The 27,031-nt window shown below is 36.3% G+C and overlaps 5 protein-coding genes, 1 long non-coding RNA gene and 1 other non-coding gene across 21 annotated transcripts in view; 5 read left to right on the top strand and 2 right to left on the bottom strand.

The window, feature by feature from the left end:
• LOC115997909 (ATP-dependent DNA helicase DDM1) overlaps nucleotides 1-3,066 on the top strand; it is a 7,067-nt gene extending 4,001 nt beyond the window's left edge. The window contains exons 8-16 of the mRNA XM_031237327.1: nucleotides 130-199; nucleotides 289-478; nucleotides 638-733; nucleotides 818-912; nucleotides 1,001-1,120; nucleotides 1,748-1,867; nucleotides 2,028-2,126; nucleotides 2,222-2,332; nucleotides 2,415-3,066. Of these exons, the coding sequence (XP_031093187.1) occupies nucleotides 130-199; nucleotides 289-478; nucleotides 638-733; nucleotides 818-912; nucleotides 1,001-1,120; nucleotides 1,748-1,867; nucleotides 2,028-2,126; nucleotides 2,222-2,332; nucleotides 2,415-2,657 (1,144 nt within the window). The 3' untranslated portion in view covers nucleotides 2,658-3,066. The remainder of the gene's footprint in view (nucleotides 1-129; nucleotides 200-288; nucleotides 479-637; nucleotides 734-817; nucleotides 913-1,000; nucleotides 1,121-1,747; nucleotides 1,868-2,027; nucleotides 2,127-2,221; nucleotides 2,333-2,414) is intronic.
• A 337-nt stretch (nucleotides 3,067-3,403) lies between these two features.
• Nucleotides 3,404-3,475, bottom strand: TRNAE-UUC. Its single transcript has one exon. It is a non-coding gene; the product is annotated as a tRNA-Glu (tRNA).
• An 81-nt stretch (nucleotides 3,476-3,556) lies between these two features.
• On the top strand, nucleotides 3,557-9,966 carry LOC116000256 (SCARECROW-LIKE protein 7-like). Of its 7 annotated transcripts, XM_031240298.1 has the most exons (6): nucleotides 3,557-3,681; nucleotides 4,127-4,506; nucleotides 4,668-4,781; nucleotides 4,898-4,975; nucleotides 5,112-5,180; nucleotides 7,664-9,966. In XM_031240298.1, exons 5-6 carry the CDS (start codon nucleotides 5,161-5,163, stop codon nucleotides 9,480-9,482), a joined length of 1,839 nt encoding a protein of 612 aa, XP_031096158.1. In that variant the 5' UTR covers nucleotides 3,557-3,681; nucleotides 4,127-4,506; nucleotides 4,668-4,781; nucleotides 4,898-4,975; nucleotides 5,112-5,160; the 3' UTR covers nucleotides 9,483-9,966. The 7 variants fall into 7 exon arrangements, with proteins under 7 accessions (XP_031096158.1, XP_031096155.1, XP_031096156.1 ...); XM_031240295.1 differs by having other exon boundaries at nucleotides 4,127-4,209; nucleotides 4,317-4,506; nucleotides 4,668-5,180; XM_031240296.1 differs by having other exon boundaries at nucleotides 4,898-5,180.
• Nucleotides 9,967-12,673: 2,707 nt separating this feature from the next.
• On the top strand, nucleotides 12,674-13,794 carry LOC115997917. Its single transcript, XM_031237338.1, has 3 exons — nucleotides 12,674-12,946; nucleotides 13,165-13,304; nucleotides 13,614-13,794. Exons 1-3 carry the CDS (start codon nucleotides 12,717-12,719, stop codon nucleotides 13,694-13,696), a joined length of 453 nt encoding a protein of 150 aa, XP_031093198.1. The 5' UTR covers nucleotides 12,674-12,716; the 3' UTR covers nucleotides 13,697-13,794.
• An 813-nt stretch (nucleotides 13,795-14,607) lies between these two features.
• LOC115998236 lies at nucleotides 14,608-18,724 on the top strand. 8 transcript variants are annotated; one of them, XM_031237736.1, is made up of 4 exons: nucleotides 14,608-14,755; nucleotides 14,906-15,283; nucleotides 16,845-16,951; nucleotides 18,279-18,724. In XM_031237736.1, exons 2-4 carry the CDS (start codon nucleotides 15,108-15,110, stop codon nucleotides 18,395-18,397), a joined length of 402 nt encoding a protein of 133 aa, XP_031093596.1. In that variant the 5' UTR covers nucleotides 14,608-14,755; nucleotides 14,906-15,107; the 3' UTR covers nucleotides 18,398-18,724. The 8 variants fall into 8 exon arrangements, 2 of the variants coding, with proteins under 2 accessions (XP_031093596.1, XP_031093595.1); XR_004093856.1 differs by adding an exon at nucleotides 16,200-16,674 and having other exon boundaries at nucleotides 14,611-15,283; XR_004093859.1 differs by adding an exon at nucleotides 16,200-16,328 and having other exon boundaries at nucleotides 14,612-15,283.
• A 1,187-nt stretch (nucleotides 18,725-19,911) lies between these two features.
• On the top strand, nucleotides 19,912-23,580 carry LOC115999200. 2 transcript variants are annotated; one of them, XR_004094000.1, is made up of 3 exons: nucleotides 19,912-20,611; nucleotides 22,167-22,225; nucleotides 23,016-23,580. It is a non-coding gene; the product is annotated as an uncharacterized LOC115999200 (long non-coding RNA). The 2 variants fall into 2 exon arrangements; XR_004093999.1 differs by lacking the exons at nucleotides 22,167-22,225; nucleotides 23,016-23,580 and adding an exon at nucleotides 21,042-22,032.
• Nucleotides 22,422-23,387, bottom strand: LOC115999199. Its single transcript, XM_031239007.1, has 2 exons — nucleotides 23,003-23,387; nucleotides 22,422-22,681 (listed from the first exon to the last, which is right to left on the bottom strand). Exons 1-2 carry the CDS (start codon nucleotides 23,359-23,361, stop codon nucleotides 22,561-22,563), a joined length of 480 nt encoding a protein of 159 aa, XP_031094867.1. The 5' UTR covers nucleotides 23,362-23,387; the 3' UTR covers nucleotides 22,422-22,560.
• Nucleotides 23,581-27,031: the final 3,451 nt, after the last annotated feature.

The raw sequence follows: 27,031 nt of genomic DNA, 5'->3' as shown, positions 1-27,031 counted from the left end.
TTTTTTTTCCCCCCCCCCCCCCCCCCCGCCCCCGCTTTTCCTTTTTGTATGACTGCTCTGTTTAGAGGGTGGCCTTAAATCTGTACTTTTGTATGACCAGATAATTGTCTTCCATCTATGACTATTTAGGTTTAACTTCTGTGGTAAGGGAAATAATGAAGATTTGAATGAAGATTTGGCAGAGAAGCGAAAAGCACAGGTATTATTACTTTACAGTTTACACTAAAAGCTGTTTGTTTCCTCATCTGAAAGTTCTTAGCTTCAGAAGTTGGCATTTGAATAATGCAGATCGTGGCAAAACTACATGGAATATTGCGCCCTTTTCTTTTACGGAGAATAAAAGCAGATGTTGAGCAAATGCTCCCTCGGAAGAAAGAAATAATTTTATATGCCACTCTGACTGAGCACCAGAAGAATTTCCAGGAGCATCTTATCAATAAGAGTCTGGAAGGCCATCTGATTGAGAATGTTTCAACTAGTAATGAATTTTTATTTTATTTTATTTTTTATGGTAGGGAATGCTTAATAGCACACTGGCACAGTAACTGGATAATTCATAGTGGCTTATCATTCCATTTGATTTGTGAATAAAGAAATTTCTATTGTATTTTGTTGTAATATGGTGGTGTATATGCAGTGCGTGGTTTCAAAGGAAAGCTTAACAATCTGATGATTCAACTTCGGAAGAATTGCAACCATCCTGACCTCTTGGAGTCTCAATTTGATGGTTCTTGTATGTCTTTTTCAATTTATGGCAGGTATTGTATTCAACGGGTGGTTGCCAGTCTTAAATTGTCTAACTTTCTCTTTTGGGCAGTTTTATTCCCTCCTGTGGAGCAAATAGTTGCACAGTGTGGCAAGTTTCAGTTACTAGATAAACTGGTTGGAAAATTGCTTGCTCGAAAACACAAGGTACTAAATGTGTCTAAATATATGCACGATGTGCTTCATATTTCATAGCATTCATATTTTCACTTAATATCTTTTGCTGGCACAACAGGTTCTGATATTTTCTCAGTGGACCAAAATGTTGGACATAATTGACTACTATTTTAGTGAAAAGAATCTTGAAGTCTGTAGAATTGATGGCAATGTCAAGTTGGATGAAAGGAGAAGACAGGTAATTGCTATAATTGCTTCACATCTAATTTCTTTGCAACTTCACATCCCTATTAAAATGAAAAACCATAACATCCGTTGGCTGTCTATGGTAAATTATTCCTTTGAAGATTGTATAGTATTATGGTGTTTGTAGAAGTTCACTCTGCATCTTTAAAATGCATATTATAGTTCACTTACTCACACTTCTAGGTTTCTTATTTTCTATGTACTTTGTTCTTCTGATATTAGGTGAGATCAAAATCTGCTGTTCTGTAGGGTGAATTTGCCTCTTGTTTCTCTCTGTTTGTTGGGAAGTTTCTCTGCTATTGGTTGGCAGAATGCATAGTTTAATGCTTTTCTTCCGCTTTATTAAAATGCTGTAAATGATAGACTTTGTTCTCTGATGTCTTCATGGTTGAATGTTGGAGTTGATTTATCTTAAATTGTGATGATCAAATGTTCTGGGCTCGTTGTTTGAGTGCAGTCAGTAATAATGGTCCATTAAATTATTGAGGTTGTTCATTGCATTGAAGATCTTTAGTGACGGTATTATAGAACATTTTTTAAGTCTATTTTATTAGCTTAGCGTAGGTAAATATATAAATACTGAGTAATTATTTTTGATATGTTTGTTTGCTTTGAACAGATTAATGAGTTCAATGACGCGAACAGCACTTATAGAATATTCCTCCTTAGCACTAGAGCTGGTGGGTTGGGCATTAATCTCACTGCTGCTGACACCTGCATTTTATATGACAGTGACTGGGTACTACGTTGATCTTGTCCTCTCACCTTTTCTTTCCTATACCACTCAAATATGGTCATCTAGATTAATATAAATCTCCTGTATTGTGTCCCTTCTCTCTTGTCTGGCATTTATCTTTCTAGACTAGATTGATTTATTAGTTTGGTATTGCCTTTTCCAGAACCCCCAGATGGATCTACAGGCAATGGATCGATGCCATAGAATAGGTCAGACAAAACCTGTTCATGTTTACAGGCTTGCAACTGCCCAATCTGTCGAGGTATGACTGCCAGTGTCTTACAAACCAATGTTGCAGCAACATGATATGCTGACCTATACTTGCAATGAAGTAATTTGCAACTTCTGTGATATTAGGGTCGGATTCTGAAAAGAGCTTTTAGTAAGCTAAAGCTTGAGCATGTGGTGATTGAGAAAGGACAATTCCAACAGGAGAGGAGCAATCCTAATTGTACTGATATCTTGCAGGTTTGTATAATTAGTTTGATGCTTCAATTTGTTTGGCTTGAAGGAAGTTTAACTCCCCAGTCTGATGCATGTTATGTTTCAGGAAGAGGACTTGCTGGCTCTTCTGCGGGAGGAAGAAAACGCTGAAGATAAGCTGGTGCAGACAGATATCAGCGACGAAGACCTAGAAAGAGTGATGGACCGTAGTGATTTGGAAGTTGTTCATTCAAAGGAAAACGGGAAGCCTCAGCAGGCATGTTCAAATGCCCTTCCTCTCAAAGGACCCGGGTGGGAGGTTGTTCTTCCTACTGCAACTGGAGGCATGCTCTCTGGCCTCAACAACTGACGTGATATGTAAGCTGGTTTATGGTTTGTGGAAGTGACTTTTTTGTGGGAGTATAGAACAAGGTTATGTTTTCCTCATTTTCCTAATCTCTGAGAGGAGGATTACATCCAGGGTGGGAATCTCGGTAGAATTTTGTAAATGGGAAGCTGAAAACTGAAGATGGTGCCTGGTTAGGTAAAACTTAAACTTATTTTTGGTGGTACAGATTTCAATGTGAAATCTAGGGGGATTTGAGACAGTGATGACTTAATATCAAGTAGAATCAAGCTATCGAGTTTGGCCTAGGTTTTGGGTGTTTTTTATTTTACTCCCTTTGCTACAGAATGATTAACATGAGATTTTGACTTTTGACTTGATGATCTAGTGATTATATTTCTAACGGGAGATGAAGGATGCTTCAGGTTTTGAATTTTGAATGCCTTAATTTAGTCTAAATAAACTACTAATTGAATTTATGATAATTGCTTGTTACTTACTTATGATGAAAATTATAATACTTATTACATAAAATTTGATATCAATTTGAAATAAATAAATCGTTACTTATAATAAATATACTAATATTTATATGTTAAATTGTAATATTATTTTGAGAAAAATAATTATTATTAATGATACAAAGTATAATTTTATTGTAAATATTGGTGAGATGGTTTTCCACTAATATTTTTCTTATTGGCTATGGCTGATCGCATTTATAATTACTTGGTAAAAAGTAAACAAGTCAATTTCGTACAGGACAAAAATTCCGTTGCCGGGAATCGAACCCGGGTCTCCTGGGTGAAAGCCAGATATCCTAACCGCTGGACGACAGCGGATGCTTGATACTCACTCTCATAAAATGTATAAGAGACATTGCAACTTCCCGTCAGCGTTTCTGCTGCGACTCTGCTTTCGTTTTTTTGTGTAGCTTCCTTCTTCCCCGTCTCTCTTCTCTCTATCCCCAAAAGCAACGAGTTGCAGATATATCCACACATTAATTTTCTCAGGCGACTCTATTTTCAGCTCTTCTTCTCAACTCACAGTATATTATCTTCCCTCTCTCTCTTTCTATAAATTTGACGAGTTATGGGATTATCAAACATTTCTTAATAATTAATTTCATTACATTACATTGGTTTTTTAATGACTGGAATTTGGTTTTCATTTGCTAACCTGATTACTGTTTGTTCAGTGCCCATGATCCATGTAACCGTGTTTGTCTTGTAATTTCTCCTATTTCTGTCTCAAATCTCAATATATGATTACGGAATTGAACTTTTACAACTTATACTGAGTTCCCCACTGTCCTATTATTAAAACAGCTCCTAAGTTCTTCAATTGAGTTACTATATCTTTGATTGAGTTACTATATGAAATTTATCAAAATGTGTAGGGTATCATGGTGAATGTGGGGAGGAGTCATTTTCAGGAATAGTCTATGAAATAGTATGTTCTGACAGTAGAGGATTTTGCATATCTATCCACAGGTGGTGTTTCATGGACAATGATGGTGGAAATTCATGAAGGATTTGGAGTACTCCATACACTGTATTGAAGGAGCAATATTGATGTATAACCCTTAAACACCCTCTGGATTTCATTTGTTGTTTTCTTAGTACAATTGTGTTGTTCAGTGATATGAAACTTTATACAACCTACTCAACTTTATTCAAAAAGAAAGGAGGAAAGACATTGGATCGAGCCATGGTAGGTAGCCGCAATGTGGGTATTACACCTATTGTGGTAGACTTCTTGTGAGTACCCGGCATTGTTTCTCAGATGAGCTGTCACCGTGATTTATCCCTGCACTATCCTGTCGAGCCAGCGTGAGGAATTTTGCCTTTTGTGTGAAGACAATATTCTTTTGGTAATAGATGAAACCAACAAACTTTGTTAAGGATTTATGGTCTTGAAAGTTGTAAACATCTATCTTATTTGGTTTGCATAAACTGCTTTCTCTCTTTTTCATTTGCCTGCCTTTACAAAAACTGGATTTTAAAGTACCCTTTGGTGCCTAATTCTATATAGGGCTGCATATACCTCTCCTTCAACCACTTACCCCATGAGATCCTCAAAGAAAGACTTCCTGGTGCTTCTCAAACTGCTAGTTTTGCTGGTAATCCTGGTATTGTTGTTACAAAGGTGCCAACACTTTGGTGTGTGTATATTCTTTGAAGTGAAGATATTCTCCACTTTATCAACTCTTTCTCTGAAGTTGTGACTATTAAATGGAATGATCCCAATGCTCTTGTTCCCAGCCTGATAAGCAACCTGCACATCAATTCCTGGCACCAATCGGCTCAGTCTAAATTCTCTTCTTGACATTATTGTGTTTGGTCAGATATGTGACTGTTTCCCCTTATTGCTATATAGATGCAGCTTTCTAAATTCTACTATATTGTGACTTCCATTATAAGCTGATTATGCATTCTATTTAGCATCTCCTCACGTATTCCTTTGTGTTGTCCACAGGCTGTCAACTGATTGACAAAACACGAGACCTCCCGTGATCTTAAGCTGAATGATCGAAAGTTTGACATGGTAAATCACATTTTCATGATTTTTTTTTTTCTCATATCCAAACCATTTTTGTGGAAAACTAGTTGATTAGTGCAGAAAGGAGAGCAGATTTTCACATGCATGTGAGGATTTTATGGTTAGTTCCAAATCTCCAATCTGTTTCCTCTTAGGGATCCCCTTTTCCACCCACTTTTCCTCCATATTAAAACAGAAAACATGATTTGAATCAAATCAAGAAATTTTGTCCTCAAAGATGCAGAAAATTGCAGTAATCTTTAGTGTCTCCTTGCCCCAAAAGTCCATTCAAAGATGTTCAAAAAGCCAGTAGATGTGTCTCTGCTTTGTCCCAACCACACACTACAAATATTAGAAGCCTCCACTAATCCATTTTGAATCAAAGAAACCGAGCTATCATTAGGTTTGACTACTGATTAACAACCACTTTTGTCGTTACTCATGCAATAATTTAGCTTACCTATGTACATCAAAGATCTGTTATTAGTCAAAATAATATTTGAGATTCTTCACCCTTCATAATGATATTACCAATAATGAAGTGACCCTAAGGGTGTGTTTGGTTGGGGGGTTTAGGCATAAGGTATGGGTATGAAAGTGATTGTTAGTGTTTGGTTGATAGGTTTTGTGAATGCTACTATGGGTTTGGAATACCCCCATCAATGGCAAAACCCATACCCTTATTAAATAAGGGTTTCATCTCCCTTCATCATTTTTTTCCCAACTATTAATAATCATTCCCATTCCACCCAACTACCAAACATGCTAAATACTTTCACCAAAACCCATTACCCTTACCAAGTATTTGATACCCATTCCGATTCCGATTCCCATGTGCGAACCAAACGTACCCTAAGTATTGTCCTTCACTTTGTATGATCTAATACTCTAATGGCCATTACCACTAAACAAAATAGTTAACTGAATGACTCGAATTAAGAAGACCAATAGATAGCTCCCAAAGAGGGTTGAGCTTGTAATCTTATGGTTTTCAAGTTAATTGATTGACCAATTCGACTAGGGTTGCCTCCAGCATAGTGTCATTTTTATTTATTCAATATTTCCTAAGTTGAGATGTCCCACAAAAATTGTTACTCCCCATGAATAAATACAATAGTGTTTATTATTTCATTAACCAAAACTCCTTGTTAAAAGAAAAATCTCCGTAAAAATAAAAGAAATAGAAAACAGAAAAAGTGGAGGACTAGAATGAACCAAATCGACATTGCCGTTAATAAGGTATGATATGAACCACAGCTGCTTTACAGGTTGGTTGGTCTCCGTTTTTGACGGCAAATTATATTTCTGTATTAGGGTTGATTTTACACCGTGGATCCAATATATAAAAAGGAAAATACTAGATATACTATTGAACCTGTTACAATGTACTATATGTTCATAATTATCTTTTCAATTTTACTGAACCAAAAAAAAATCAATACCACTCCAACTATGACTTCTTATTTGGAAGAGTTACCCTGTACCACTAAACTATAAAGTTATGGGTAAAATAATAATTTTATATACATATAGATTTATAAATAAAAAAATTAACATAAATTTCATTTAAAATATTTCAATTAGAGATTTTAATATGGAGTAATATATATATTTTTAACTTATACGACAAGTTTTTTTTTTTTTTAAAGAGGTGATTTTTTTAAAAGAATCAAAATTTACTTTATAAAATAGGCCTTAATTGACGATGTAACTACTGGTTTTTGACAGGGATGGTCCCTACTACCACTTTACCATTTTGGGCCCAGTATAGTAGGGCCCACGAGGCCGTCATTTCTCTAAATCTTTGGTGGTAGAATGGGCCCCATCTTCTCTCCTCTTTCCGTTTTAATAAAACTCTTTCATATCCTCCCGCAGTCGAAGCTTTTGCGAGTCCAGCACGTAGCTGACTCATCATCATCTGTTACTGTTAATGGTAGATTTTGAAAAGTGACAGCCTGGTGATATATATATATGTATATATATATATATATAGAGGTCCTTTGAAAGATTGCAATTCAGCGGCGTAGCGACGGCGATGTTGACGCGCCGTGCGCCGTTTGCCAGAGTACGTGTAAAGGTCGTCGGTCCGTTTTCATCGGGATGACAAACCTCAACAGGGCGGCTAAGGATTAGAACATGCCTATAAAAATTTTGTAAAAATTTTGCTATTGAAGATGCTATTTAGTGTACATTTCAAGAGATAAAAGTGTTATTTTCCCAATTATTTCATTAGTTGGTTACTTTTGAACTAGACCTTATTAGATAAAATGGAAAGTGAATAATTTATTTTATTTAAAATAGCATATAAATAATAATAAAATAAAATATATAAACTAAAAAGAAAAAAACTAGAAAGTAGTGTGACACTATGACCCCTCCAGTGAACTTCAGAAAAATCTTTTTTCTTTAATCAACCCTCGTTTTCCATAAATTGCAGCAAAATCCTCTCTCTCTCTCTCTCTCTCCCGCTCACTCATACACATTTTCAGGTCTCTGGGAAGCAAAAAAGATTGGGTTTGGATAATACTCGAAATGGCTTATATGTGCACTGACAGTGGAAATCTAATGGCGATTGCCCAACAAGTGATCCAGCAGAAGCAGCAGCAGCAGCAAGAGCAACAGCAACAGCAGCAGAAAGAGCAGCAGCAGTTGTTAGGCCTCAACTCATTCTGCCTCAATCCATGGTCCGCCGCCGGATTCAATGGCGGTTTCGCCGCCCACGCTTTTGCCGATCCGTTTCAGGTTCCCGCCGCCGTTGAGTCCGGGTTTCAGTTCCCCAGCTTGGATAACCAGTTGGGGGCGTTTCGGTTCCCGGATTTTGGGGGCGGAGGGGGTGAGTTTGACTCGGATGAGTGGATGGAGGGGTTGATGGACGGTGGAGATTCCACCGCGAGTTCAAATCTTCATTCGGGTTGCGACACCTGGCACAACAACTCGGATTTCGCCGCTCTATACTCTGCCGATCCGTTTTCTGCTTGTCCGAGTCGACTCCGTATCGCCTCGTCTTCTCCTTCAGCCCTCAATTCCATTATTTTCACCGACAATCAGAAGAATCAGAATCACGCGCCTCCACCGCCTCAGACCTTGCCGTGGTTCCCAACGCCTCCGCCGCCGTCCGCTAAGGACTCCAAGCAAACGGCGCAGAGAAACGACGTCGTTGCAGAAGGTAGTTCTCCGGAGAGTTTATCTTCGAAGCCATTACTGAAAGCCTTGGTAGACTTTGCTAGACTCGCCGATTCGCAGCCAGAGAATGCCGTGAAATCACTGATACGAATCAGAGACTCCGTTTCCCAGCTCGGAGACCCGACGGAGCGAGTCGCGTACTATTTCTCCGAAGCTCTTTACAATCGCCTCTCAAACTCGCCGGAAAAGCGGCCGGCGAACTTCGAAGCATGCTCAGAAGAGCTCACGCTGTCATACAAAGCCCTCAACGACGCATGTCCGTACTCCAAATTCGCTCATCTAACTGCAAATCAAGCGATTCTCGAAGCTACTGAGAAAGCCTCGAAGATTCATATAATCGATTTCGGTATTGTTCAGGGAATCCAATGGGCCGCTCTTTTACAGGCTTTGGCTACCAGGTCCGGCGGTAAACCTGAGAGCATCCGGATCTCCGGCATTCCCTCGCCGGTGCTCGGAAACTCCCCGGCGGCGTCACTGTTGGCAACCGGTAACCGCTTGCGCGATTTCGCGAAAGTTCTGGATCTGAATTTCGAGTTTGAACCGGTATTGGCTCCAATCCACTCCCTAAACGGGTCCAGTTTCCGGGTCGACCCGGGTGAAATTCTAGCCGTTAACTTCATGCTCCAGCTGTACAATTTGCTGGACGAGACAACGGCTACCGTTGGAACCGCACTCAAGCTAGCCAACTCACTAAACCCTAGCATTGTAACTCTGGGAGAATACGAAATGAGCCTGAACCGGGTCGGGTTTATGAAGAGATTCGAAAACGCCCTCAAATACTACTCCGCCATATTCGAGTCTCTGGATCCGAACATGACCCGAGATTCGCCAGAGAGGGTGAAGGTCGAAAGCCTGTTACTTGGCCGGAGAATCGCGGAATTGGTGAGGCCTGAGGAACAGGGGGCCAAAACAGAGTGTGTGGAAGACAAAGATCACTGGAGAATTCTGATGGAAAGTTCTGGGTTTAAGGCTGTAGCCATCAGCCATTACGCCCATAGTCAAGCAAAAATTCTTCTATGGAACTATAACTACAGTTCTTCATACAGTCTGATTGATTCTCCCCCAGGTTTCCTCTCCTTAGCTTGGAATGATGAGCCTCTCCTCACTGTTTCCTCGTGGCATTGATTGAATTTTAATATCTCGAATTTGGCAGACCTCCACTCCCTGGCATTTTTACTATGTGGTGTGGATTAAGCCAGACTCGAATTATGTATACAGCTAAGTTTAATTGGCTCTTTTCAAGCTTGATTATCAGTTAGGAAGCTTGTTCTTTTAAATCTTCAAGTTCAGATTAAGCAATATGATAAACAAATTAGGGAAGATTGAGCAATGTGATAATTTTTGAAGCTCTCTTTTGAGTTCTTACAACCAACCCAAGATATGAATTTGACAGTTTACCAAAGTCCTGTGTTAATATGTGTGAGGTTTCTTTATTTTGGTTTTTAGGTATGTGAGTAGTAGGTTTTCTTTTTGGCACTTTTTCTTGTGGGCAGGTTTGTTGTTGGGAGGAGTTGAAAAAAATAGATGGAAATGGGAGAGAACCAACTGTGATTAAGCAAGTGGGTAACTGTGATTTGTCATGGATAATGACAATTGTGGATTTCAACTTCATTCCTTCATTTGGTAGGGTGATGGAACACAGAGTAATTCTGCATTTGTTGCTTTTGCATATCATTATCAGCCTATAGTAGCTTGATGGGTATGTATGGATACAGGATACTCCCTATCCCTCCAACCGGAGCTTTAACTCTTATTTAGATTGATCAACCAGTAAAACCTTAAAGTGATCATGTAGGACAACAACAGTAGGACAAGCAACCCAACTTTGGTCAAATGTAATTAATAATATAGAAAGATGTCATTTTCTATTTGGTTCTGCAATTGGGTTTCCTGATTGACAAAGACCCAACATTTAGGTTGTTACTTATCTTCTTCTCACTTTCTCAGAATTTCATCTTTGTGTCTATGTAGTGAGCTCTTTGTGCATACCGGATACTGGGTTTTTTACCCTTCACTATTTTGTCGAATTGTAGTGTGAGAGGGTCCTAGAGCGAGTGAATTTTGCTATCTGAGGACAAGAGTCTAAGATCCTGCAGTAAACTGTAATCCTTCACAATAGCTGTTGCTTGGTGTGGACTGTTGCAAGCATCATTGCCATCAGCTTTCTAGCTGTTGTTGTTAGGATTTATGGTCAACATAATGATTCAAATATTAATTTTTAATTTACTTGTAATTGATAGGAGTTACAGTACTCAAATAATTGAATATTAAGGTAAGTTGAAAGGAGAATGCCCAATGGAACAAAGCAACAATGAAGTAGTAGTAATCTTGACTGTATATTTGTATTATTAAATTGTTGAGTTCTCATAGAGTGGTTGGAATATAAGAGATTTTTGAACATAAACTCCAAAATGGGTACTATTTATACAATTAAATGAGTTGTTGACTTGTTGGTTAATTTGAATGACTGACATGCATCTTTTTTATTTTTATTTTTAGTGATGAGCAAAATCAATCGATATATGAAAGTATGCATGAAATAAATTTAATTTTTTGTAATAATTCACAAATCACACAAAAGAAAAGTAAATTACATTGAAAAAATTATGATTAATGGACTAAAAAAGATCTTATTAAGAATCAAACATGTGATCTTTAATAACTTTTTTAGTTGCAACTTTTGCAATTTTGGCATACCCCAATAACCCCATATACTCGGGGTTTCCCCACCGTGGGATAAATGCAAAAAATACAAGACAATTAAAATACAACATAAAAACTTAGAAAGAGATGCGGAGAATCCTTTTGTTACTACTGTACTGCATGATTCTGTTCGTAATGCTACTGTCAGCTCGTTATTTAACGCCAATGGATCCGGTTGGGACACTGATTGCGTCAGGGACATTTTTGATGAAAGAGATGCAAATATTATCCTTAATATTCCGGTAAGTCTACGCAAACCACCTGATAGTTGGGTATGGAATGGTGAATCAAAGGGTTGTTATTCAGTAAAGTCATGTTATAGGCAGCTTGTTGGTGAATTCAATACTACTGAGCCTTGGAGTTTAATATGGCAATTGCAGGTGCCTCCTAAGGTTAAACTATTTTGTTGGCAACTTGCATCGTCAGTCCTTCCCACGCATGACGCGGTGCTGTCCAAGCATGTGGCATGTAGTCTGTATTGCCATATGTGTGAACAGGTAATGGAGTCTGCATGCATCTTTTTGTGGAGTGTCCGTTTGCAGTAGCTGTTTGGACACGTATTGGACTGCCGGCGATGGATAACCAAGGTACAGTGAGTGCATGGTTTTTTGATATATTATCCAAGCTTGATGTTGAGTTGAGTTCTCAATTTGTTATGCTATGTTGGGGATTATGGGGCAGTAGGAACGACAAGGTGTGGAAAGGGATTGCATTCACGACCTCAGCTGTCACAAATATGGCCCTTACGTTCTTTAGGAATTGGAGAATTGCAAATGAGAGAGATGAAGGGCGAACGGGTGGCCAGTATGATTTGCGTAGATGGAAACCGCCCAGTTTTGGGCGTGTGAAACTTAACACTGACGCCGCTCTTGACGAGGAGAACAACGTGATGGGGTTTGGATGGGTTTTACGGGATGATGGTGGAAGATTTCTAGCTGCGAAAAACATGCGATTAGATGGGATCTACGAGGTTAAAGTTGCCGAGGCCGTATGTGTTAGGGAAGTCCTAAGTTGGTTGAGGGGGACAGGTATGGAAGATGTGGACGTTCAAATGGATTCTCAGTTAGTTTATTATGCTTTACGTTCTGAATCTTTTAATTCTGTTTTCGGTTTTATTGTTGACGATGTTAAAGAAGTTGCATCCACGATTGATAGTGTACACTTCCATTTTGTTAAGCGGTCTGCGAATCGTGCTGCCCACACTGTTGCTAGGGAAATCGTTTCTATGTCAGGTTGCGGGGAATGGTTTGATATCCCTCCCCTTTTTCTTGTCGATCGCATTGCTGATGATTTAGTGAATTAAGTCTTTTATTCCAAAAAAAAAAAAAAAAAAAAAAAAAAACTTAGAAAGTATTCCGTATATAATTGTTTGGTTGCTTTAATGCAAAAAAAAGTGTATAATAGAAAGATGTAGATTATTGTAGCAATAGTTATTTAATGTGGCGTAGATGTACGTGGCAGATTGTAGTGGGTCGTAAGTATACGTGTGAAGCTACGAGAAATCCAGACGACTGCTCAGAGCTGACCAGGACATTCTATTCTTCTTCAGCCTACTATGTCTATATACATACTTCTCCACCCATCTCTTCTCATCTCCATATCTCTATAATATAAAGCAACGTAACCGCCTAAGATCAGACGGCGTAGAACTAGAACATGCTCACCGCTCTCCGATTAGCAACGGCCAGAACCCCACCACCCGCCCTCTGCAGCGTTAGCCCTTTGCCGCACCGATTGCGTGGCCGGAGCCACATCAGATTACGACGACCTGTAACTACAGGAGCCGCTGGCAGCTGTCCCGACGCCGCCGATGACATGCAGAAAGTAAACGACACCGAGAAACCGGCGCCGCCGCCGCCTGCTGCCGCACAACCACCCAAAGTCAGGTCTGTACATTAGTTATTTGAGTATTATTGACTCTGTGTGACAGTATATCATTTGTTTATACATACTTTTTTGAACACGAGTCAATACCTCATACTGAAGTTCGAATCTGAGACCTCTCATTTGAGAAGTCATAACTATGCTGTTCAACCACAACACTGATAATATATTATTATGTGACGATACATATGAATATTATAATGATGGTTTTAATGTGAAGGGACACAATGTCATCCTTTGGGGAAGGATATGCGACGAGGTCGGACGAGGAAGGCTTTGGAGGGATCTACGGCGGAAATACACAGGAAGAAGAAGGAGAACACCACAAAATTATCCCAGGAAATGCTCCTTCTGCCTCTGGTAATCAATCTCTCTCTTTCTCTCTATCTGTTCCTCAGCTCAATGGTTTAGTTTTTATCAGGAAAATGAATTATTCATCATGTATTCACATAATTCTTTTAGTAATACGTGACTCTGCTACAATGTAGTATTATTTTAAAAATAATTGAGAGATTAATTTGAATACATGAATAATTCAGATAGAAAAAGCTCTCTAAGCATATATAATTATTTATTCACGAGATTAGTGTAATTGTCTTTTTGTTTTTATTTAATTGCACATATAGTTCGTACGCTAATAGTGGTCTGATCTGTAATGTGGGTTATTAGAAGAATATGGTGAAAATCAAGGCAGCGAAGTAAAAGAGAAGGAGAAAGGTCGTCACCAACCCCATCATCACCGTTCAACCTAGCTACCACCTACAACCTATGCATGCAACACAACACAACAAAATACATACATATAGTTGTTTTCTTTTTTGTTTGGTTTTATGTTCCTAAATTTGTTAGTTTATGCTCATTTTATTTTTGTTTTCTAAATATATATATATATATATATATATATATATATATAATAATAATAATATATGTGGATATTTGTTGACACAAGAATGCATTTTCTTTTTCTTCTTTAAATGATGAAAATTGTGGTCTAGGTATTCGGTGTCTCGATTTATACTTCCACATGAATGATAGGATAGGAGTGGGTTCGAGTCAGTAGTACTCCACTACGCGACAATGATATTATTGATGCATTCTATGAGTACGAAAATAGAAGTTGGAGAGAAATTTAGGAGTACATGTAATTGAAGATTATGATTTATGATTTTTGACAGAATAATTGAATTAATATTAATAATTAATTAATTTTATGAAGCTACCAATATGAACTGGAATTGAAGATCAAATGACCGAAAAAGAAACAGAAAAGGAAATCTTTAGGCATAAAGTACTAATTAATGTTATAGTATTGGTTTAGGGAAGAGAGATTTTATTTAAGACTAAGTTAATTTCTACCACAAGTATACAAGTGTGATGAGTAAAATGCAAATCTTGCGAAGGGGTAAAGTAAAATTATGAAACTGTAAAATCGGACCTTCCAGATTAACGCGTAAAAGATCTATTTGTAAAAATAAAATAAAATCGTAAAAGATCTAACACGCGTAGGACTCAAAGAGGTATAGATTTTAATACCACGTGATATTGCGCTGGATAACCGCCATAGCAAGTCGGTTAACGAGTTTTAATACTAACCGTAGATCGATTTCTATCACAATCAATCCCTTCCGTATATTTCTCCTTCACATCCTATAAAGCCAGCGTTTTCGCGCAAAATTGCAAACACCGCTCTTTCTTCGCCTCGCAACAATCGTCGTCGTTCTCTCTTACGGGGTTTCGAAATTCAACGACTGCTCGTTATTGCGCGATTCATGCCCGTGACGATAGATAAGCTCCAGCTTGATTCTCTGAAAGTTACGATTTTTCTTTATCTTTAATCTTCTTTTCTCACGGTATAAAGTTTTGCCTGCGTTTTTGTTTAATTTTGTGATGTGAAGTCGCCGCCTTTATGTTTCTTTTGCATATTTTAATCTTGATCCGAGCCTTGAAGGTTCTTCGTTCAGGTCACCGCCTTTTACGTATTCGAAGATGTCAGGTTTACCGGCGCGGCGGAGAAGCAGCGCTTTCGACGATTGGTGTCGAAGAAAATAGCCGGATTGTATTAATTGGTTGGTTGAAAGTTTGGATGTATAAGGAGATATGTTGGGCTTGAATCCCGATTGATCTTTTGTCATCTCAGACCTTTGCCATGTCGGGTGCGCTCGCATGGCAGGTCGCAAACTTAATAAAAAGAAACGATTTTTTGGGTTCCCGAGGGGGAGATCGCACGGGATCTTTTTCGCCCGGGGTCTTCCCTCTCGGTGTTGTGTTGTGCTTGTGTTTCTTTGCTCTCTCGCTGCGGCTCAACTCCCAAACGATATAATCATCTGCGAAATCAAAAGGTAAAATAGCTCAATTTGTATTTATAATCATTCAAATTTCAGAAATTAACCCTGCAGAGTATATCCTAAAATTTTTACAAAGCAATTATGAATGAACGGTTAATGTATATTCTCAATACAATGTTTAGCAAGTATGTGGGGTTCAAAGCTTTTCGTTTCCCAATTCAAGTTCATTATTTAGTATTTATTTCAGTTTCTGGTGTATTTTTGGCTTGTAAAGAGCTCTGGGTTGTATTTTTGAGTTTGGGCTATTAGAACTCTGAATGAATCAATGAATGGAACTGGTGTTTGCATAATATTGGTAGTGGATTATATCTGTTTTGGTCGAGGAAGACTTGAGATTTTTCCATCAATTCAATGACTTGAAGAATCATGGTGTCAGCAAAGCTGGAAAGGAGTATACAGCATACTAACAGAGGTGGAGTTAAATGACATATCCCATGGTTTATGTATTTCTGGATCTTCCAGTCATGAGATTTTCATGCAAAATATGATTGATTGGTTGCTATGGATGCTGTTTTCTTTGTCTGGGGATTTTGCAAATATTGTTCTTTTCAGATTGTGTATGGAGCAACTCTAGAGTTAAGAGCAAGGTTCTTTTAAAATTTCTGTCAAAATTCCAAGCAATCCAACCATACTTTGTCACTTTTCCACTTGAAATGCAAGCAAGAATGAGAGGAAGTTGTAATAGCATATAGACAATCAACACCAGCAGTATTGTTCCAATTACTTTTGTAATTTTGTCCTGTGCAGTTATTTATTACTCTGTATATTACTCTCACCACCAACCATTCATGGATCAGTGAAGGTTTTATAAGAAGCATTTTAATGGCAAATTGTTTGTTGCAGTGAAGTGATTTTATTATCAGGCATTGCCTATGTTTGTTAAACCTGTTCTTGTATTTGTGTGATATAGGTAGTGGATTATATCTGTTTTGGTGGAAAAAGGCACAGATTTTTCCATCAATTCAATGACTTGAAGAATTGTGGTGTCAGCAAAGATGGAAAGGATTATTGGAGCAAATTGTAGCCAAGCCTAACAGAGGTTGAGTTATATGTCATCTCCAATGGTTTATGTATTTCTGAATCTTTCCGTCATGAGATTTTTATGCAAAATTTTTGGATGCTGTTTTCTTTTTCTGGGGTTTTGGCAAATATTGTTCCTCTCTAGAGTAAATGCAAGGTTCTCTCTGATGTTTCTGTCAAAGTTCCAAGCAATCCACCATCCCTTGTCACTTTTCCACCTGAAATACAAGCAAGAATTGAGAAGAAGTTGTAATCGCTTATGGACGGACAATCAATAGCAGCAGTATTGTTCCAATTACTTTTGTAATTTGGTCATGTATAGTTTGTTATTACTCAAACCAACAACCACTCATGGATCAGTGAAGGTTTATAACAAGTATTTTAATGGCAAATGGTTTGTTGCAGTCAAGTGATTTTATAATCAGGCATTATATTGACAATGTTTGTTAAACCTGTTCTTGTATTTAGGAGTGTGTATTAATTTTTGTGCCCCGGAAACATGAAATCTACCTCACTAACTTTTTTCATATTCCAGATGTATTAAAGAAGACTGGTTCAAGGTTGGATCCATACAGAAAAGGATATTTATCAGATTTTTCTTGCTGGGGAATGGCAAAGGACTGACCTTTAGTGCAAGTCAAGGTATGCTGTTATAAATGTGTTTTGACTCTTCCACTGAGAGTATGGATCAGATCATACAATAATTGTTTTTTTGGGAGTATGGTTCTATCATACAATAATCTGTCTCTGGCCCATAAGAGTTTTTTTGGTCAATATCTCATCAATTAAGGAACCTTCCTCATATCAAGAGGCTATTAGACATTCTTGCTGGAAAGAAGCTATGGATAATGAAATTTTAACATTGGAAGCTAATCAGACTTGGGAATTCATAGACATGCCCTCATCTAAGAAACTAGTGGGTTGCAAATAGGTGTACACAGTGAAACGTAATCCAGATGGCAGCATCGGACGTTACAAGGCTAGGCTTGTGGCTAAGGGCTATACCCAATTACTTGGGTTGGACTACATTAGGACTTTTGGTCCAATAGCTAAGATGGCAACTATAAGAACTCTTCTTGCAGTGGCTGTTGTCTAAGGTTGGTTCTTGCGCCAGTTGGACATCAATAACGCCTTCTTGCATGGAGATCTAGATGAAGAAGTATACATGATTTCACTTCCAGGTAGCGGCCTTCCTAAACTTGGGCAAGTATGTAGGCTCAGGAAATCCTTATATGGGCTTAAGCAGGCCAACAGACAGGGGAACATCAAACTCACAATAGAGCTTCTTGCACGAGGTTTTGTCTAAGAAGGTTAAAAATTACTCTTTGTTCACTAAGGGCACAAATGATTCCTTCATTGGCTTATTAGTGTATGTGTATGATATATGCTCTTGAAGTATTAAAGGAAACTGGGTTTTTGGAAAGCAACCCCGTCCACAGCCCAATGGTTCCGTATGTCAAGCTGCACAAGAATGATAGTCCCATTATTCATGACCCATCGGTGTATAGAAGCATCGTTGGAAAATTGATCTACCTCACTGTTACCAGACCAGATATTTCATTTGCCACACAGCAAGTCAGCAACTCTCCCAGTTTATGGATCAACTGACATAATTGCACCTAAAAGCATATAGAATTAGATTGCCATTTGGTTAGAGAAAAGTTTCAGAAAGGTCTCCTCAAGCTCCTTCATGTCTCTACAGGACAACAGTTAGCTGATGTTTTCACTAAACCTCACCCCTGGTTCCTTTCTTAACTTCACTTCCAAGTTGGGCATCTCCAACTTGTAGGGGCATATTGAACAAGGGAACACAGGTGGAGAAGGTGCACAACAGAGTAATGGAAAGTAGCCTAGTCTATCAGTTGAACAGCTATACTAGTTTGTTAGAATATAGCCACCTGTTTAACATATTAGTTAGACTTTTGTATATACATGCTTTCTAACTCTTTCTTTTTCAAATGAATAACAGAGAGAGATATTTTTTCTCCTTCCTTCCTTCTCTCCGCAATTTGGATTCATCTCCTCTACGTCTTCACGTCTGTGCACAGCTGTGGCAGGGATTTTGAAAGCAAATCCTATGATGTTTGATGAGAAATGTTGCAGAGAGGGCAGTTAATTACTTCCTGTTTCTCAAGCGAAAAATGTAATAAGCTAGCAAACCATGAAATGGCATACAGGCCGGCAGTGCTCATTGTAATACAGCAAAACATAGTTGTTCTTTAGCTTTGTTTGCTGCTCAATATAATAATTTTAAGGATGGAGTCATGAGATGAGTTGTGCTTTGCCCATTATCTTATATTATGTTACAAGTGTATGTTACATTAGACTATATTTGTTATACTTCTGTATAAGACTATTGGTATCTGTACTACCAACATACAATAGAATTTGAGGTAATCCTTGTCGAGTTGAGTTAACCATACATGATTATATAAAGACTATTGACATCAATACTAACAATATAAATAGAATTTGGAACAACCACAATCGAGTTGGTTTGACATTATATTTAACTTGATAATTATAAGGTTATAAATTTGACTCTTAAAGGGAGTTTATTGTTCTTGGTTTGAGTCCGCCATCAAGTATAAGGAACCTAGGTTGGTTTACCTTTACCAAGTAGGAGGGTTATAAGGCGATCTTCCTCCACCTAATTAAACTTTCAGATAACAATTGCAGACTTTTTCGTAAATTGAATAACAATAAAATTGAATATAATATACATGATTGTATTCATGAATACTTATACAAAATCTTATTATTTTATATATATATAATAATAAATATGTGGGTATAGTATTTGTTGTACCAAATTATATTATAAATATAAGGAAGAATAAAACATAATAATTCCCATTTGATGGTCGAACTGACAAATATAATTGAACACACATGCTGGCTATGATCATGATAAAGCAATAATGGGTTGTAGCTAAATAATATATTTTTAGAGTTTTACTAAACATACTCTTTTTTATTTCATTGCTTTTATTTTCTTATATGGCAATTTATGATAATGTATTTTTATTTTGTGGGTTCAATCAAGAGTATTTGGGTTAAAAATATGAATAAGAAAATAAAAGTTGAGATTAAAATTTAGGAGTATATATAATATTTTATATCTATAATTTTATTACGTATGATTTTTGACAGAGAGCAATTGATTGCCTATAGTTCTATGTTGTTTAATGACTTTTTGTGACAAATATTAATAATTTTTTTATGAATCTACCAAGCTGGAATTGAAGATTAAATGTCTTCTTGACAAAAAGTTATAATTAATGTTATAGTATTAATTTAGTGATTAGTATAATTTAAGACTAATTTAATTTCTACCACAAGTATTGATTTGGATCGTGATTAGTAAAATGTTAAGGGTAAAGTAAAATTATGAAACTGTAAAATCCGACCTTCGAGATTAACTCGTAAAAGATCTTTTCCAAGTAGGACTCAAAAAGGGGTATTGATTTTAATGCCACGTGATATCGCGCTGGATAACCGCCAGAGCAAGTCGGTTAACGAGTTTTAATACTGACCGTAGATCGCTTTCCATCACAATCAATCCCTCCCCTATATTTCTCCTTCACATCCTATAAAACCAGCGTTTTCGCGGAAAATTGCAAACGCCGCTCTTTCTGCGCCTCGCAAAACTCGTCGTCGTTTTTCTCTTACGGGGTATCGAGACTCAACCACTGCTCGTTATTGCGTGATTCATGCCCGTGGCAATTGATAAGGCAAACTTCTTTCGATCTTCACATCTTTAATTATTGATATAGTTTTTCTCCCCGCTTGATTCTCTGAAAGTTGCGATTTTTCTTTATCTTTAATCTTCTTTTCTCACGGTATAAAGGTTTGTCTGCGTTTTTGTTTAATTTTGTGATTTGAAGTCGCCGCCTTTATGTTTGTTTTCATAATCCGAGCCTTGAAGGTTCTTTCAGGTCACCGCGTTTTACCTATTCGAAGATGTCAGGTTTACCGGCGCGGCGGAGAAGCATTGGTGTCGAAGAAAATAGGCGGATTGTATTAATGTGTTGGTTGAAAGTTTGGATGTAAAAGGAGATATGTTGGGCTTGAGTCCCGATTGATCTTTTGTCATCTCAGACCTTTGCCATGTCGGGTGCGCTCACATGGCAGGTCGCAAACTTAATAAAAATAAACAATTTTTTGGGTTCCCGAGGGGGAGATCGCACGGGATCTTTTTTGCCCGGGTCTTCCCTCTCAGTGTTGTGTTGTGCTCTTGTTTCTTTACGCTCTGGCTGCGGCTCAACTCCCAAACGACATAATCATCTGCGAAATCGAAAGGTAAAATAGCCCAATTTGCTTTTATAATCATTCAAATGCATTAGCTAGAGAAATCTTGTAATAACCCTGCAGAGTATATCCTAGAATTTTAACAATGCAATTATGAATGAACGGTTAAGGTATCTCCAATAACAGTTCCCAATACAATGTTTAGCAACTACGTTGGAGCAAAGATCTTCGTTTTCCAATTCATCCAATTCAAGTTCATCCTTTTGTTAGTATTTATTTCAGTTTGTGGTGTATTTTTGGCTTGTAAAGAGCTCTGGGTTGTATGTTGAAGTTTGGCCTATTAGAATTCTGAATGAATGATCTTCAAAAAAAAAAAGAATTCTGAATGAATGAATGGAACTGGTGTTTGGATTATATCTGTTTTGGTTGAAGACGACTTGATTTTCCATCAATTCAATGACTTGAAGAATCATGTTGTCAGCAACTGGAAAGGAGTATGCAGCAAATTGAAGCCAAGCTTAAGAGATGTGGAGTTATATGACATATCCAATGGTTTATGTATTTCTGGATTTTCCAGTCATGAGATTTTAGTGCAAAATTTTATGAGTATGGTTGATTGGTTGCTATGGATGCTGTTTTCTTTGTCTGGGGATTTTGCAAATATTGTTCTTTTCAGATTGTGTATGGAGCTCTCTAAGAGTAAATGCAAGGTTTTCTTAATGTTTTTGTCAAAGTTCCAAGAAATCCAACCATCCCTTGTCAATTTTCCACCTGAAATGCAAACAAGAATGAGAGGAAGTTGTAATGGCTTATGGATAATCAACACCAGCAGTATTGTTCCAATTACTTTTGTAATTTGGTCACGTACAGTTAGTTATTACTCATGGATCAGTGAAGGTTTTATAAGAAGCATTTTAATGGCAAATGGTTTGTTGCAGTGAAGTGATTTTATTGTCAGGCATTGCCAATGTTTGTTAAACCTGTTCTTGTATTTGCATGATATTGGTAGTGGATTATATCTGTTTTGGTGGAAGAAGACTTGAGATTTTTCCATGAATTCAATGATTTGAAGAATTGTGGTGTCAGCAAAGATGGAAAGGAGTACTACAGCAAATTGTAGCCAAGCCTAGCAGGGGTGGAGTTATATGACATCTCCAATGGTTTCTGTATTTCTGAATCTTCCAGTCATGAGATTTTCATGCAAAAAAATTTCATGAGTATGGTTGATTAGTTGCTATGGATGCTGTTTTCTTTGTCTGGGGATTTGGCTTTTTCCTCTCTAGACTTAAATGCAAGGTTCTCTTATCAAAGTTCCTGTAACGGCTTATGGACAATCAAAAGCAGTAGTATTGTTCCAATTACTTTTGTAATTTGGTTATGTACAGTTTGTTATTACTCAAACCAAAAACCACTCATGGATCAGTGAAGGTTTATAACAAGTATTTTAATGACAAATGGTTTGTTGCAGTCAAGTGATTTTATAATCAGGCATTATATTGCCAATGTTTGTTAAACCTGTTGTATTTAGTAGGAGTGAGTGTATTAATTTTTTTGCCCCAGAAACATGAAATCTACCTCACTAACTGTTTTCTTGTCTTCCATACAGAAAATTATATTTATCAGATTTTCCTTTGCAGGGAAATAGCAAAGGTTCGCAACTTGAAGGTGCGTATATGCAGAACTTATTTGGTATTGGTTCACTCAAAGGCCCCCCTTGGTTTGGGAGGTTGAACTTGGAAAGATATTGTTGCATCTAAGCTTAGCTTGCAAGGTGTAATTATGATACACCCCTCCATGTGATTGGATTTTTAGTATCACTATAATTTATAGATATTCAATGAAAATATAAGCAAGAAAAACATTTACAAGGAGAAACAAAACATTTCCTCTATTCATTCACTTGTGTAGTATTGCAAGTATTCAAGTAGGTCCTTTGTGAGCTTAGTTTACCAGGCCTATTACCACTACAATGTTAATGCACATTGCAGAATTGTTTGATTTCACCATCCTTGTACAGGCCACCGGCGGTAAGGATTAGGTAATATGATGGGCTGTTTTCTCTTCTTCTTCTGCTCAACCAATACCTCTGCACCTTTTTCTTCATTCTCCATCCCCTTTCCCCTGAAGATTCACAAATATCAAAGCTTTACCAAACTAGCATAAAAATATCAAACAATTATGAGATCATTTTCACACTTGATATCGACTTTTCTTGAATGGCAAAATTGTCACTTAATTTTTTTATCTTTAAAGTAAATTACTAGTTACTGAAAATTAGATTAGAGAGATCAATGACAAAAATTTTAAATTTGTTAAATTGAATATCAACAAAATAATAATTAGGAATTAAATGTGGAGATAGTTTTATACTTGTGGGACCAAAAATGAATTAAAAAAAAAAAAAAAACTCAAAAAGTTTTTTAATCTCTTCTCAGTTCTCACCATCCTTGAACAGGCCATCTCCGCCGGTGATCCGGAAGCCAAGACGACTGCCGTTTCTTCCGCTCCGCCGCCTTCTCCGCCGTCTGTCCTTCGATCGCGGTGGCGTCGCCGGCGTTGTTGCAGGAAAATACCTTCATGAGGAAAGCCAATGCTTTGTTCTTCCTCCTCTTATCGTACCGGCAGCTCGCCGGCTCATCGTACACGCGCATAGATTGTGATAGCCTGCTGTAACCAACGATTCTCGCCGCCTCGGAAGCCTCCAGTTCCGACGCTACAAGCGTGCTGTTACTCCTTCCTACCCGCCGGAACGACGACGATCTCTCCTCCATCTTTCCGCAACAAATCGCGTCCATTTTCATCGCCTCTGATCTTGGCTATGCTAATCTCCGATCCTCCCACGCATCTTTTATTTGTCTCAGGCCAAATTAAAGGTCTGTTTCGTGGGTGTCAAGTGAAGTTTCGCGGTCAACTATAAGTATAATAAAAAGATAAGTCATGCTCAGCATCTTCTCTGATTTAATTATAATAACTTACTTTTATAATTACATAAATAAATCATATATTGTTACTCGGCGAAACTCTCATACTTGAGAAGATAGCGCAATAGTGTAGTTATGTCTCTACCTAATTTGAGTTAATACTCAATTTGGTCCCTCAACAGCTAACTAAGATAAATTATTACTCATTTTATCTTTTTTTTTATTTATTTATTGTTTTTTTGAGTTCTACTAACTCAATTACAATGTAGTATCTGTTCATAACTACTTTCTCAACCTACTGAAGTACAAAGAGTCAACAGATGCCTCTACGGAGGCTCAAACCCACCCCCTTCCACATGCATGGGAGTGTACACCGGGTGCCGCTTGACCACAAGGTCTTTGGCTATCTGTTCTATTTATTATTCATTGATCAAACTATTTTAATTTTTTCTCTTTTTTTAGTACTCTGTATCTTAAAAGTATTTTTAAAAGTATTTTTTATGTGTTTAATAGTATGTTTAATGTAATTTCTAAACATATATATATATTTCATATATTAATATTAAACTTAATATTATAAAAAAATTAAATTAAAAATAATTTCAGTCAAATCTCGTTAACCGAATCAAACACATAAAATGAAACAGAGGAAGTATAAAGATCATTTGTCTTTAACGATGATTGTCTATTTCATCAAGAAAATTACTTAGGTTGTCTTCACCAACATTTTCTCATAAAAAAAAGAAAGACAACAATGGATGCTATTATTAAGTAAATTAGTTGGTTCCTAAATAGTAGATTATGAGAAAAACACATAAGCGAACTACGGTAATCGTAGTGTGAAAATTTCACCGATGTGGTAATGTCATTGTGGACATTATACACTAATTCTTTTACTTAATGAATTATTATGTTACTATGATTTACTTTTCTACTATTTTATCCGACTAAGATGTGGGGCCTTAGAGCAAAAAAATCTTACTTTTGTGGAAAATTGGGCAAATTATGCTATGGATTCGAGTCCATCTTGCAAGGTGGACCGGAGACCATGTTTACAATATAATTTTAAAATTCTATGTTCACAACTTTAGAGTTCTATATTCACAATTTTAGATCTCAATATACAAAATTACATTACTCAATATTCACAGTTTTTGAACTCTATATTCGTAATTTTGTTATATAGATTAAAAAATTGTGTTTATATTATTGAATATGGAGTTATGAAAGTGTGAATATAGAGTTTTGTAATTGTGAATATAGAATTTTATAATTGTGAATATAAAGTTTTAAAATTGTGAATCTGAACCCGAGTGCACATTGCAAGATGGACCCAGGATCATGGCATAACAATCGCAATAAATAGTTGGGCTTAAATACGACACTTTTAAATTGCTTACTTTCTATTGGAGGCTGCCAGTAGGGCACGTAACTGGCAATGTTTTATTTTACTTTTTTTTTTAAAAAAAAAAACATTATTATTGCATATTGATTAATGAATTATTAAAGTCAACTTAGGAGGCTGGTGTCATGCATTTAGATCTAATCAATACTTTAAGTTTTTTTTTTTTAATTTTTTTTAATCAATCTATCATAAATAATTCCATTTCTCTCGTTCTCGTACGGTTGAATTTCATTGTCAATCATAATTCATAACTCATAAGTATGCTTGCGAAAGGTTTGTTTATTATGATATATGGAACATTTAACTAATTTGGTCTTTAATAAAGATTAATTAATTTAATTATTTTATTATATGACAAAGAAATTGAGTAAATCCTAAGTTACAACTTAACCGGTCAATTAATTCAAAATAAAGTTATAAACTTAACACTAGTGTACAAGCATTTGAGAGTCTATCGGTTAGTTGAAAGACGTACACTTAGCTAGGCATCTCGTGATTTACTCCTCTCCTTATCTCTAAGGTAGTAGTGATTATTGATCCTAAGATTGAGATTCAATCAAACTTATAAAAAATTGAGTACATCAAACAAAGTTGGTGTGGTGACAAATTCACAGTGACACATAAATAAATTATTGTAATATGAAATTTTAAAATAAAAATTACTCTGTAATATTTTGTTTTATTTTTTTTTTAATTTTAGTCCTTATCATGTCTAAGGAGATTGAAACTACAACATTAAAGGTAACAACTCAATGCCAACCTACTCGTTGGATAGTGCTATGTGCACCAACCTTGAATTTTTATAACTTTTCTAAAAAAAAATTGAACATTTTTTAGCAGTTGAACTCTCTCCTCCTATCATCTCTCCTTCACTTTGGAAAAACCTAACAAAAAATCTCATTTAAAAAAAAAAAACTAATGGTGATGGTCTAATTTGCATTTTTCAGTTTTTAATTTTCGTGCAACCTAAAGTCTAATAACATGTTTGGTTCATAAAAAAAAAAGAAGATTTTTCTCAAATTTAGAAAAACAAACATTTCACGTTGTTTGGTTGATGGAGAATTTAATCCAATAAAAAATAAATTACTCAAATTTGAGAAAAATGAATTTCACACTCTCATGTGATATTTTATTTTCCATCCATTGTGAGAAAAGTTACAACAATATGAATCTTATATTACGCTCATATATTTTTAAATTATGTAGGGGTATTTGAATATTTATACTAAATTACTAATTATTCCAACAATTTATTCCCCACAAATTAAACAATGAAATTAATATTCTAAATAATGTATTTTCTATAAAATTTAGATTCGATAAGTTCCTTCTTATTGTTGTTCTCATTGTTTTTTTCACAAATTAAACGGGTCATAAAAATTTATTTGCCCCAAAACAATACTCCCTCATTTAAAAAAAAAAAATTTACTTTCACATCATTATATTTTCAATACACTTTCTAAATATAATAATAATAATAATAATAATAATATTATTATTATTATTATTATTATTATTAAAATTTATTTTTTGAAATTATGAAAAAAAAAAAAAACACCTTGTTTTCGGAATGTGGATCAGACTGACACATTCTTAATTGCAAGCTTGAGCCACGCAAGAATACAAGCCCATCCCTTGCAGGGAGGGATGGGCTTGGTCTAATCTAATGCTCCGTAGTAAATAAGCATGGACCAACCTGACAGCCGAACTGCTACAAGCTAGTAAGCCACCGCCCACCGGCCGCCAAATTATATTCAGGACCGTTTGGTTCGGTGTAATTTGATTGTAATTGAATTTTTTTTGAATATTATTGATAATTTATATTTTATTTCTACTTTATTCTTTTCCTATCGAATTATAATTTCTTTCCTTCTTAATTCTTTCATTCTAACCAAATGTCTTATCAATGTTTATTGATCTTACATGATGAATCTTGATTCAAAATGATCTCATTTTGTATTAAGCGTCAATTAATGTATTATGTTTAATAATATAATATTTTTCTGTACTATTTTTTTTATATTCATAATAAACTTACATTAATATATATAAATACTAAGATAAATGTACATTATATATATTTGCATTCATTATATATGTACGCATGTCAACTATCACGTTCTTTTTTTTTTTTTTTTTTTTTTT

Source organism: Ipomoea triloba, chromosome 12 (assembly GCF_003576645.1).
Source record: "Ipomoea triloba cultivar NCNSP0323 chromosome 12, ASM357664v1".
Classification (NCBI taxonomy): domain Eukaryota; kingdom Viridiplantae; phylum Streptophyta; class Magnoliopsida; order Solanales; family Convolvulaceae; genus Ipomoea; species Ipomoea triloba.
The sequence above is the reverse complement of the archived record's forward strand: the minus strand, read 5'-3'. Positions and strand labels throughout refer to the sequence as shown.